The sequence below is a fragment of the Balaenoptera ricei genome, chromosome 8 (genome assembly GCF_028023285.1).
Source record: "Balaenoptera ricei isolate mBalRic1 chromosome 8, mBalRic1.hap2, whole genome shotgun sequence".
NCBI classification, from domain to species: Eukaryota; Metazoa; Chordata; class Mammalia; order Artiodactyla; family Balaenopteridae; genus Balaenoptera; species Balaenoptera ricei.
This window is the reverse complement of record NC_082646.1, coordinates 74,495,543-74,507,437: the sequence shown is the minus strand read 5'-3', so window position 1 is coordinate 74,507,437 and position 11,895 is coordinate 74,495,543. Positions and strand designations below refer to the sequence as shown.

The 11,895-nt window shown below is 42.5% G+C and overlaps 1 protein-coding gene across 1 annotated transcript; it reads right to left on the bottom strand.

The window, feature by feature from the left end:
* Positions 1–1,706: 1,706 nt before the first annotated feature.
* NCR3LG1 (natural killer cell cytotoxicity receptor 3 ligand 1) lies at positions 1,707–11,640 on the bottom strand. Its single transcript, XM_059929577.1, has 4 exons — positions 11,270–11,640; positions 9,686–10,033; positions 4,519–4,845; positions 1,707–2,077 (listed from the first exon to the last, which is right to left on the bottom strand). Exons 1-4 carry the CDS (start codon positions 11,385–11,387, stop codon positions 1,968–1,970), a joined length of 903 nt encoding a protein of 300 aa, XP_059785560.1. The 5' UTR covers positions 11,388–11,640; the 3' UTR covers positions 1,707–1,967.
* Between the last annotated feature and the right edge of the window lie 255 nt (positions 11,641–11,895).

Below are 11,895 nucleotides of genomic sequence, written 5' to 3'. Positions count from 1 at the left end.
GAATGCTGCTGACCCTAGACTGGGGCAGGCCTGAAGAACAACAGATCTGTTCCAACTTGAAAGGAGTTGCGGAAAGGCCGAACAATGGGATTAAGGTCAGAACTGAGTTCCAAAGAGTGGGTTTGTTGCATTAGAATCTAGATTACTGGCATCCTCTGTGCCAGGACCACCTGATTGGGGCATTGTACATCTTCATCTACCTACACGCTACTCTATTTCCACTCTGGGCTGGGCCAACTCTGGAGTGATATGAAAGGCAGGCTACCTAGACTGGCCAACCTGGGTACAGGAGTGTGAACTTCTGTCTTTCCCCCATACTTAGGTCCTTCCAGGCACTGATGCCAATGAGTGAAGCAGTGATACACTACACAATTTATTACACAGCCCTGCCTCTGCGTACTCTTCATTTGATCAACTCCAGTTTTTCCCATAATGCCATTATTATTGGGGAAGAGAAGATACTCCAGGGTAAACCAGAGGGATGTAAATAACTACAGTTCTGACTGAAACTTTGACATAGGTCTGATACCTGTGAAGGGAGGAAGAAAGGACGATTGGCTAGCAAGAGCGTCAGATGACAGTGCAACTCCAAGAAAATCTCAGCCACCCCAACAGGGAGCTCCAAAGATTCCTGCCTTGATCAGCCATTGGCTGGCCAGGAGAACATGGCATAAGCTCAAAAGCTACAGCAGATCCCAGAGATGCCATAGCTGGAACATGGTGGCTAAGTACACTCTTCATAGCAGGCTCTGTCTTGGAGGGGGTCTCAGCAGCACATCTCCATGGCAACCACACTTTTGGGTCAAAATTCAACTTCCTGGGGAGCTGTATCAGTTAGCTTTTGATACGTAACAAGCCACCCTAAAACACAGTGGCTTTGAAAAAATAAGTATTTCTCAAAAAGAGAAAGAAAGAAAGAAAAAAAAAGGGACTTCCCTGGTGCTCCAGTGGTTACGACTCCACGCTTCCACCGTAGGGGACACGGGTTCGATCCCTGGCCAGGAAAACTAAGATCCCACATGCCGTGACACAGCCCACCCCCGAAAAAAAAGAAAAAGAAAAAGAAAAAATAAGTATTTCTCATGCATTTGAGAGTTGGTTCTGTTGGTGCTGATGATCTTAGCTAGATTTGCTTACTTGTCTGGTGGCTGTCATCTGATCTAGACTGGCCTCCACTAGAGCAACTAGCTCCAGCTTCCAGGGTCTCTCATCCTGTAGCAGGCTCTGATTCCAGTGTCTCTCACCCTCCAGCAGGCTCTATGAATCAGTTGGCCAACTTTAGACAAACAGCCTTTTTTCTTGATTAATGGATTGTTCTGCTTTTCCTGAAGCATTTATAATGAGATATATTAGCTATTGCACAGATTCTGCCTTGGCAGGCTCATAAATAACTGGAGGCAATTTTATTACCTAGAACCATTTAACCAACACATTTACACTCGTCTCAACAGCTTGAGTTATTTTATTTGCTATGTGGGCCAGAGGGATAAACATGTTTGGAAACATGTTTTAGTTTGGAAACACCCTCACTAGCGTTAGAAGTTCTTGGTTAAACCAGTAAAATCTGGGTGGTAAGTTATCTCATTGAGCTATTAAAAAAATATGAGCAACTGGGGGAAGGAATTCCCCTCTCTGAGCTATGGATTCTATATGTGAGAACACTAGTGCAGCCCACATCATTCACAGGCCTGGTGTGAACAATGAGGTCAGGTTTGATTTACAGTGAGACTTTATTATGAGAAGGCAGAGGGGCTTTACAATGCATCTCCCCAGAGTCCCAGGCCACCACATGGAGACCAAATGAGACAGTTCCTCCCCAACACATCAGAAAAAGCCACACACCATAAATACACTTAGAATATCCCAGCATCAACCCTGAGAACTCCCCAACACCATGCATTGGCCGTGAGTTCTGAACTCCCAGAGCCTACTCCAAAACATAAGTCTAAACTTTGCTTTGCAGCCTCTTACCTTTTCCAAAGAAAAAAATATAAAAATAAAATTACTAAGATCAGTACAGTAAAGATCAATCCAATACACAACCAAACAATCCACGAGTCAGTTTTCTTCTCAGATTCTGCAGAGAGAAAGAAGAGGAGAACATTAAGAGGAAACCTACTGGTAGGGGCCAAAGAGACCACACGACTGCTTCTAGGATCTGTGTGGTTGTGTGTCATCTTCCCTGTCAGAGATAGAACCACCAACCTTCTGCCACACGTCTTTGCGTCCTCCATCCTATCACTTAACACCTCCACACATCAAACAGCCTGCTTAGCACTTGCCAGAAAAACACCGCAATATCAAACACCACATACAATATACACATGCCATGCACACGTTCAAAGCTTCCATACTACTACACTACCCTATATCACTTGTATACTGCTATAGACTGAATGTCTATCTCCCCTCAAAATTCTTATGTTGAAATCCTAATGCCCAATATGATGGTATTAGGAGGTGGGGATTTGGGGAGCTTTAGGTCATGAGGGGGGAGCCCTCATGAGTCAGATTAGTGCCTTATAAAGGAGGCCCTTGAGAGATCCCTCGCCCCTTCCACAATGTGAGGACACCATGAGAAGTCTGAAACCTGAAAAAGGGCTCTCACTTAGCCATGGTGGCACACTAATCTCAGAATTCCAGCCTCCAGAACTGTGAAAAATAAAGTTCTGTTGTTTATAAGTGACCCAGTCTGTGGCAATTTGTTGTATTGGGTTGGCCAAAAAGTGCCTTCGATTTTTAAGTAAAAATAAAAGACACATTTTTCATTTTCACCAAGAGCTTATTGAACAACGTATTCACCCTTTTGTTCCACTATCTTCTGCCATTTTTCAGGCAACTTCATAATTCCATCTTCCCAAAACTTTTTATCTTTTTGAGCAAAGAACTGTTCCAGGTGCCTTTTATAGTCTTCCAGGGAATTGAAATTTTTTCCATTAAGAGAATTTTGTAAAGACCAAAATAAATGGAAATCCAAAGGTGCAATGTCTGGTGAATACAGCAGATGGATCAGAACTTCCCAGCCAAGCTGTAACAGTTTTTGCCTGGTCATCAAAGAAACATGCGGTCTTACATTATCCTGATGGAAGATTATGTATTTTCTGTTGACTAATCCTGGACGCTTTTCGTCGAGTACTGCTTTCAGTTGGTCTAACTGGGAGCAGTACTTGTTGGAATTAATCGTTTGGTTTTCCGAAAGGAGCTCATAATAGAGGACTCCCTTCCAATCCCACCATATACACATCACCTTCTTTGGATGAAGACTGGCCTTACGTGTGGTTGGTGGTGGTTCATTTCGCTTGCCTACGATCTCTTCCGTTTCACGTTATTATACAGTACCCACTTTTCATCGCCCGTCACAATTTGTTTTAAAAACAGAACATTTTCGTTATGTTTAAGTAGAGAATTGCATGCAGAAATACGGTCAAGAAGGTTTTTTTCGCTTAACTTATGTGCAACCCAAACATCAAAGAGATGAACATAACCAAGCTGGTGCAAATGATTTTCAATGCTTGATTTGGATATTTTGAGTATGTTGGCTATCTCCCGCGTGGTATAATGTTGATTGTTCTCAATTAATATCTTGATTTGATCGCTATCAACTTCAACTGGTCTACCTGACCGTGGAGCATCGTCCGGCAAGAAATCTCCAGCACGAAACTTCGCAAACCACTTTCGACACGTTTGATCAGTCACAGCACCTTCTCCATACACTGCACAAATCTTTTTTGCATTTCGGTTGCGTTTTTACTTTTCTTGAAATAATAAAGCATAATATGCCAAAAATGTTGCTTTTTTTCTTCCATCTTCAATATTAAAATGGCTACACAAAAATTCACCAATTTTGATGTCTTTTTTTAAATGCACACTGATATGACAGCTGTCATGTACAATCTAACAAAACTGTTTTGAATGAAGTTAAAGACAACTAAGTGCTAATAGAGCCATCTTATGGAAAAAAACGAATGAACCTTTTGGCCAACCCAATAGCAGCCCATACGGACTAACACATATACATATCACCCAGACAAATCCCTTATACCATACACACAAAGCATATTTCAATTTCATATTCCCCATGCCCCACACATATCCTAAACACATCCCTGCACACATCACCCACCCACACAATCCCTAGTCCTTACTTCCAGGAACAATTTCTCTCTCCCTTCAGGGCCATCCCAAGCCCCATCTGGCACACCCTGACCACATTCCCCAGGGCCACTAGTTAGCCTCTGCCTTCCTTACCTCCCTCAGCTCTAGGCAGATGCATTGGACCAGCAGGACCAGAGCCATGACCCTGGAAGCCAGGTCATCACCACTCTCTACCTATTAGACCATCTGTCCCAGCTTAAGGACCTAATCTGGACCGCTGACTCTGGGGCTGAGCTAAACCAGACCAAGCTTTCTCTCCTTCCCTATTGGCCCCCATATTCCCCTAGACTGTGTGGTAACCAAAGTTGATATTATACTCCTCTCAAGATGAAAAGTTGGGGAAATGTCTAGGGGGATGCTTACCTATCAGAATTGGGGTGAAGTTGAAACTCTGGCACATGAGTGAGGATACATGCCATACCACACACTGGTAGATGGTCACATTGTCTTCCAGAGAGGGCTTCAGCCTCAAGTAGCTAGTGATATTAAATGTACCATCCTCATTCTTGATGGTGGGGCCAGTGATGATGTCCTCAGAAATCTCCTGGAACTGGGGCTCCTTCTGGGTCCACCTTTTCCACGTTATGCTAATATCCTCTGGGTAGAATCCACTTGACTTACACAAAATATGTTTGTCTTCATTATCTTTCACCATGGCTTGCTCCAGAAACAAGCTACTGACTGGGTGAGCTGCCAGGGGAGAGAAATCATGCCTTGAGGGTAGGTAGGGACTTGCCTATTATCAGCCCAATGTCAGACCCATGGCAAGCCTTCAGGAAAGGTGAGTAAACTGAATGGTATTCTGCCTAGGCTAAATGTTCTGGGTATGCTGGTCCCAGTGCTGGCAGGGTGCTGATATGCTGTGACCCTGAAACTCACCACAATTTAATAAAGCAGAGTTTCTTAAGCCCCTCTGTGTCATAGACACCGTTGAGAATCTGAGGAAAGCCTTGGAACAGTGTTGTGGCAGAGACTGCTAATTGTTGCGAATCTCCATTCTTCAATGACACCTCCAAGTTAAAGCTACTTCTCCCACCCTCCTCTGCAGCTGGGTGTAGGCATGTGAACTAAGGGTCTGGAAGTTTGGATGTATTCAGAAGTAGTGAGAGCAACTTCTAAGAAGTCTCCTGAAATAACAAGGGTATCTTAAAGAAAAGAACAGTGTTTCTCCCCCTCCACTTCTTCCTTCCTGCAGAATGGCTGCAATACCACGTCATGGCTGGAGATGGAGAAGCCATTTCCAAGCACAAGGTGGAAATGCAGGTTGAGGATGGCAAAGTGACGAGACAAAAGGATCCTGGGTCCTAGATGATCACAGAACTGCCATACATGCCCTGGGTTGGCTACATTTTTGTGAAAGGAAAATAAACTACCTTCTTAAAAGCACTATTGACTTCTGGCTTCCCTCTGACATGTAAAGACCTAAAGTCATCACTTCTATCCTCATAACAGGAAAAAAAAGCTGAGCTGAACAAACTGCAAATCCACAGCTTTTCTTAGATCCATCAGAGAATTGAGGTGACAGGGCAAACCACCACCCTGAAAAAAGACAGGCAGATTGAGAGAATCACAGCTGAGATCATAAAACCTTAAGCAGAAGGTACTGGAGTAATAAACTGGTCGACACACTTAAGCAGTAACTCTGACAAATTGCTAAAGCATAAGTGTGGACAAGATTGAGAATAAAAAACTCCTAAAGGCCCAGTCTTAGGGGGGAGTCACAACACTTTCATGAGTTTTACCTCCCAGAATCCCACCACGCTCTCACTGTGAAGATCCAAGAAAAACTCCCTCCTATTTTGAGCAGTGGGGAGAGGAAAAGTAATTATTTAAAAATATACCCAGTGCATTCTCCATAATAAAGGATGCTCTCAAGGGAAAAGACTTTGCCAGAGTCTTGCCTGACCTGGGATAGTGATGATTAGCCAACTCCAGCCCCCTCTAGCCTTCCCGCCTCACCTAGAAACACTTCTGAAGGTGAGACAGCCTAGGGGTTCAGGCAACTCAAAGAATGAGATTTAACCATAAGATTATAGACTGCTTCTCCTCCACAACACCTTACCACTACATCAGCAGAGCTCCAGAATGATAACAGTAGATTACAACTGAGAGAGCTGTTAAACACAGGCTCTGTTTAAGGTGTTCATAGGGAAATTAAAACAAAACAATGAAGGGGGAAAACTCTGGCACCTACAGGTACAGCATTAACACTAAACACAGCCTAACGTCTAGCCAAAGCAACATAGACTCTCACACCAAAAGCCTATTCACCTCAGTTCTTACTATCTGATACATAATATCTCATTTTCAACAAAAAATTACAAGGCATGCTGAAAAGTATGAAAAGACAAAGCAAGCCTCAGAACCAGACTCTCGTATGACACAGATTTTAGAATGATCAGATAGAGAATTCTAAATAATGATTAAAATGTTAAGAGCACTAATGGAAAAAGCAGACAACATGCAAGAACAGATGGATAATGTAAATAGAGAGATGGAAACTTTAAGAAAGAATCAAAAGGAAATGCTAGAAATCAGAAAGATTATAAAAGAAATGAAGAATGCCTCTGATGGGCTCATCAGTAAACTTCACAGTGCCAAGGAAAGAATCAGCTAGCTTAAAAATGTCAATAGAAACTTCCCAAACTGAAATGCAAAGAGAAAAAAGAATGGGGAAAAAAACCAGAAGGGACCAGAATATCCAAGAACTGTGCGATGACTGCAAAAGGTAACATATGTAATAGGAATACCAGAAGAAGAAAAGAGAAAGGAGCAGAAGAAACATTTTGAAAAATAATGGCTGAGAATTTTCCAAAATTAATGACAGACACCAAAGCACAGATCCAGGAAGCTCAGACAACACCAAGCAGAAAAATACCAAAAAAAGAAAAAAAAAATCTATACCTAAGTATACCATATTCAAAATGCAAAAAAAACAAAGAGAAAATCTTGAAAGAAGCCAGAGGAAAAAAATAACTTACCTATAGAGGAACAAGGATAAGGATGACATGGGACTTCTTAAATGCAAGCAAGAAGAGAGTGGAGTGAAATAGTTAAAGTATTCGAAGAAAGAAAACCCCACCAATCTAGACTCCTATATCCAGAAGAATTACTCTTCAAAAATGAAGTATACTTTCTCAGATAGACAGAAACTGAGGAAATCTGTCGCCAGTAGACCTGCTTTGCTACATGTTAAAAGAAGTTCTTCAGAGAGACGGAGAATGATATAGGTCAGAAACTAGAATCTACAAAAAGAAAGGAAGAGTGTCAGAGAAGGAATAAATGAAGGCAAAATAAAACATTTATTTTTCTTATGCTTAACTGATCTAACAGATCATTGTGTTCATTCAAAATAATAATAGCAACAATGTACTGGGTGGTTATAGCATATGAAAAAGTTAAATGAATGACAGTAATGTTATAAGAGATGGGAGAGAAGAACTGGAAATACTGTTATTAAGTACCTGTACTACCCATGGAGCAATACAGTGTTATTTGAAAGCAGACTTAAATTAGTTGTAAATGTACACTGCAAACTCTAGGACAACCATTAAAATAAATTTTAAATAAGTATAATTGATATATAGAGAAAAGAGAGAAAATGGTATCATATAAAATATTCAATTAAAACCAGTGAAGGCATAAAAAGAGGGGAAAAATTAAATTTAAAAACAAAGGGCACCAAATAGAAAACAGATACAAACACGATACATATCAGTCCAACTATATACGCAATCACTTTAAATGAATGGTCTAACTACATCAAGTATAAGACAGAGACTGTCAGAGTGGATAAAAAAAAAGCCTCAAACATGTGCTTTCTACAAGAAACCCACTTTAAATATGAGGACCCAAATAGATTAAAAGTAAAAGGATTGAGAAAGATATACCATACTAATACAAACCCAAAGAGAACTTGAGTAGCTATATGAATTTCAAAGTAGCCTTCAGAACAAGGAAAATTATCAGGGGAAAAAAAACTAAGGAAATCTGAATAAACTATGGACTTTAATGAATAATGTATCAATATTGGTTCATTAATTATAACAAATATACCATAAATACAAGATGCTACTAATGGGGCAAGTGGGGTGCAGAGGCAAGAGTAATATGGGAACTCGGTACTATCTTTCCAATTTCTCTGTAAATCTAAAACTCTTCTAAAAAATAAAGTGTATCTAATTTTTGGAAAAAAATACCTTTTATTTTAGGCCTTCTGTCTGTTGCAGAGGAAATGAATTCTAATATACATGCCCATTACCAAAATTAATATGTACAAAACATTCAAAGTCTTAAGTACAATTATGGAGGGCTCACAGACACTGCCCCTCAGTTACAGGCTGAATTGTACGCCCCCCCCCCCAATTCATATGTTGAAGTCCTAATCCTAGTCCCTCAGACTGTGACTATGTTTGAAGGTAGGGTTTTTATTGAGGTTGGTAAGTTAAATGAGATCATTAGGTTGAGTCCTCATCTAATATGACTGATATCTTTATAAGAAGAGGAGATTAGGATACACAAACACAGAGGGAAGAGGGGGTGAAGACACAGGGAGAAGACAAGCACCTACAAACCAAGGAGAGAGGCCTCTGAAGAAACCAACCCTGCTGTCACCTTGATCTCAGACTTCTAGACTCCAGAATTGTGAGAAAATAAATTTCTGTTGTTTAAGCCACCCAGTCAGTGGCGTTTTGTTATGGCAGCCCCAAGCTCATCCACAGAGTATCTGACCTATTTATAATAGAAGAAAGTGGAGCTCAAAAACGTGTTTAGGGAAAAGTGTTGTTATAAATCTTGACTGAGCACCTACCTCACAACAGCACTGGCTGAGCGTTTTCATATATGATCTTGTGTAATCCTCAGAACACTATGAGGCAGGTATGACTTATCACCTCATTTTGCACATGCAAAATGAGGGAAAATTCATTTGCACATGGGAAAATTCACGTGTAACGATGTTAAATGGCTGACCCAATCACTCAGTTTGGAAGCAACAAAGTTAGAATAGGATTAAGATCCATGGAACCAGAGTGCAGTCTCTCTCCTTCCCTAGTTACCTTTCAGAGGTACCTCTTCATTTAAGACTAACTGTCCACACACCAGGGAAATATATAATTTATATATATATATATATTATATATATATATATTTTATATATATATATATAATATATATATATATAATCTATATATATATATATAATATATATAATTACTTTGACTAACTTTTACTGCGAACTTAAAATGGGCCAAACACTATTCTAAGCATCTTCCTTGCATTTTTCATAGCCTCTTCCCTACAATCAATCCTCTTAGAAAAGTACTATTACATTTGTTTAGAGGGAGGGGCATTGAGATTCAACGTGATTAATAACTTGTCCAAAGTTGTCTAGAAGTCCATGGAAGCCCAGGACTCAAACCCACATCTATTTGACTCCTAGGCCCATGCTCTGCTCTACTTGGTCCATCTACATCACCACCCCAAGCCCCATCACCATGGGAATCACAGGGCACTGCCCTCAGGCACTCACCTACAACCTCCAGCCAGACTCTCCCCTGTGCCTTCTGAGGAGTGACCACCAACTCACATCGGTACTCTCCTGCTTCCCACAGTTGGACCCCAGGCAGCTGCAGTGAGGCATCCCCCCTCTTCAGCCTCCATGGAGACACGTTGGCTCCAGGTCGGAACGCCACTTTGTGGTCTCCAAAAAATTCAAACAGTTTGATCTCTGTTTCAGACACCTGAGCCTTCCGAAACCAGGTGATACCCATACTGTTGATGTCCAGGTGTGGGAAACCAGGGATCTTGCACAAGATAGTCGCATTTTCATTCAGGAGAACCATCTGAGTCCTCCCTGCCATCTCCACTTCCAGAAAACCTGGGGCAATATGAGAATTCTGTTATGGAAGACCCTTGGAAGAAACATAGGCCTGGGGCTCTAAAACACTGCCATATAATTGGAAACAACTTCCCTTTTTGTGGGGGCGGGGGGAGGGGTCTTCAGATACAAAGGACCTTAGTTCATGGCCCCTCATTAATCCACATAAAATCCTTCAACTTTGTTCTTTTTTTTTTTTTTTTCCAAGATTGTTTTGGCTATGCTGGGTGCCTTGCAATTTCAGAGGAATTTGAGAATCAGTTTATCAATTTCTACAAAGAAGTCAGTTAAGTTTCTAACAGGAATTGAACTGAATCTGTAAATCAATTTGGCAAGTATTGCCATCTTAGCAATGTTGCTTCTAATCCACAAATGTGTTTGGGGGATGTGTTACGGACTGTTTGTGTCCCCACCAAATTCATATGTTGTGGCCTAATCCCCAGTGTGATGGTATTCGGAGGAGGGGCCTTTGGGAGATAATTAGGTCATGAGGGTGAGCCCTCATGAATCAGATTAGTGCTCTTAAAAGAGACATGAGAGGGAGTTTCCTGGCGGTCCAGTGGTTTAGACTCTGTGCTTCCACTGCAGGGGGCATGGGTTTGGTCCCTGATCGGGGAATTAAGATCCCACATGCCACGCAGCCAAAAAATAAATAAATAAAAATAAAAAATAAGAGACATGAGAAATATGAGATATCTCTCCAAACCTGAGGATATAGTAAGAAAGTGTTCATCTACAAGCCAGGAAGGGGTCCCTCACCAGGAACCAAATCAGTCAGCACCTTGATCATGGACTTCCCAGCTTCCAGAACTGTGAGAAATAAACTTCCTGTTCTGGCAGCATGCATGCGGGATCTTAGTTCCCCAACCAGGGATCAAACCTGTGCTCCCTGCAGTGGAAGCGTGGAGTCTCAACCACTGGACCGCCAGGGAAGTCCCAGAGTAAATTTATTTCACGCCCCTCCGTTCCAGCAACTGGCATGATGCAAGAGAGGCAGAGGTTTAAAGAACATCAGAGCGCGTGCTCACAGGCTCGTACAAGTGCCGACTCCGCACATAGTAGGCGTCAGTATACAACTGTTGAATCAGTAAATGAATCCGCATTTCACAATAGAGAGTTCAGGGTTGGTTGGGGCTTTTTAAGATATTTAGCCCCAGCCGGACTCGGACCTCACAGCGTAGCGAAAGCCACGCCTCCTCCCTCCCGGCCTCCTTCCTTCTCTCCCTTCTGCCCTACCTGCGGTGAGCAGCGTGAGCCTCAGGACCAGCACCAGAACCGGGAGCACCGCACGGAGCCCCACCACATGGGGCCGGCCGCCCTCTGCGCCGTGGCCACAGCCTCCCGGAACCGGCATCCTCGAACTTCCTCTTAGTTGCTTTCTTCCTCTTAGGAGTGGGCAGCTCCTAAGGAGTGGGTGCACGGAACATCTCTTGCGCGGTGACTGGAACTTTATGCAGAACTAGTTAATGGCGCATTTTCACCTTCTGCAACTCTGCGAGAAGTCGTTTTGGTTGCTCCGTTCACAGAGAAGTTACCGCCAGCGCCTTGCCCAGTCACACCTCCACCGGCTGCGCGCGCGCGCGCCCAGGAGTGGGAGCGGCGGGCAGTGGGCAGGCAGTCCCCGCCTCCGAGCGCGCCGGCCGGCAGGGGCACAGGGTTCTCGTCAGCCTCTACGTTCGCTTTGTAAACTGAGGCCAGGATCCGATCGCCTGGGCGCTGCTCTAAGGAAGATCCACTATGCAGGAGCGCATTGGGGGCAATTGTTCTTACCATCAGCATGATAAACTAACATTACTTTTTTTTTTTTTTTTTTTTTTTTACGGTTCTGAAAAGTCATTCTTTATTTTGATACTGAGAAATGG

Coding starts and splice junctions, on each gene's coding strand:
- NCR3LG1 (XM_059929577.1), bottom strand. CDS start 11,387: ATGCCGGTTCCGGGAGGCTGTGGCCACGGCGCAGAGGGCGGCCGGCCC. Junction 4,846..9,685: donor AGTCTGGCTGGAGGTTGTAG/GTGAGTGCCTGA, acceptor CTCCCCTGGCAG/CTCACCCAGTCAGTAGCTTG. Junction 2,078..4,518: donor CTTCACCCCAATTCTGATAG/GTAAGCATCCCC, acceptor TTCTCTCTGCAG/AATCTGAGAAGAAAACTGAC.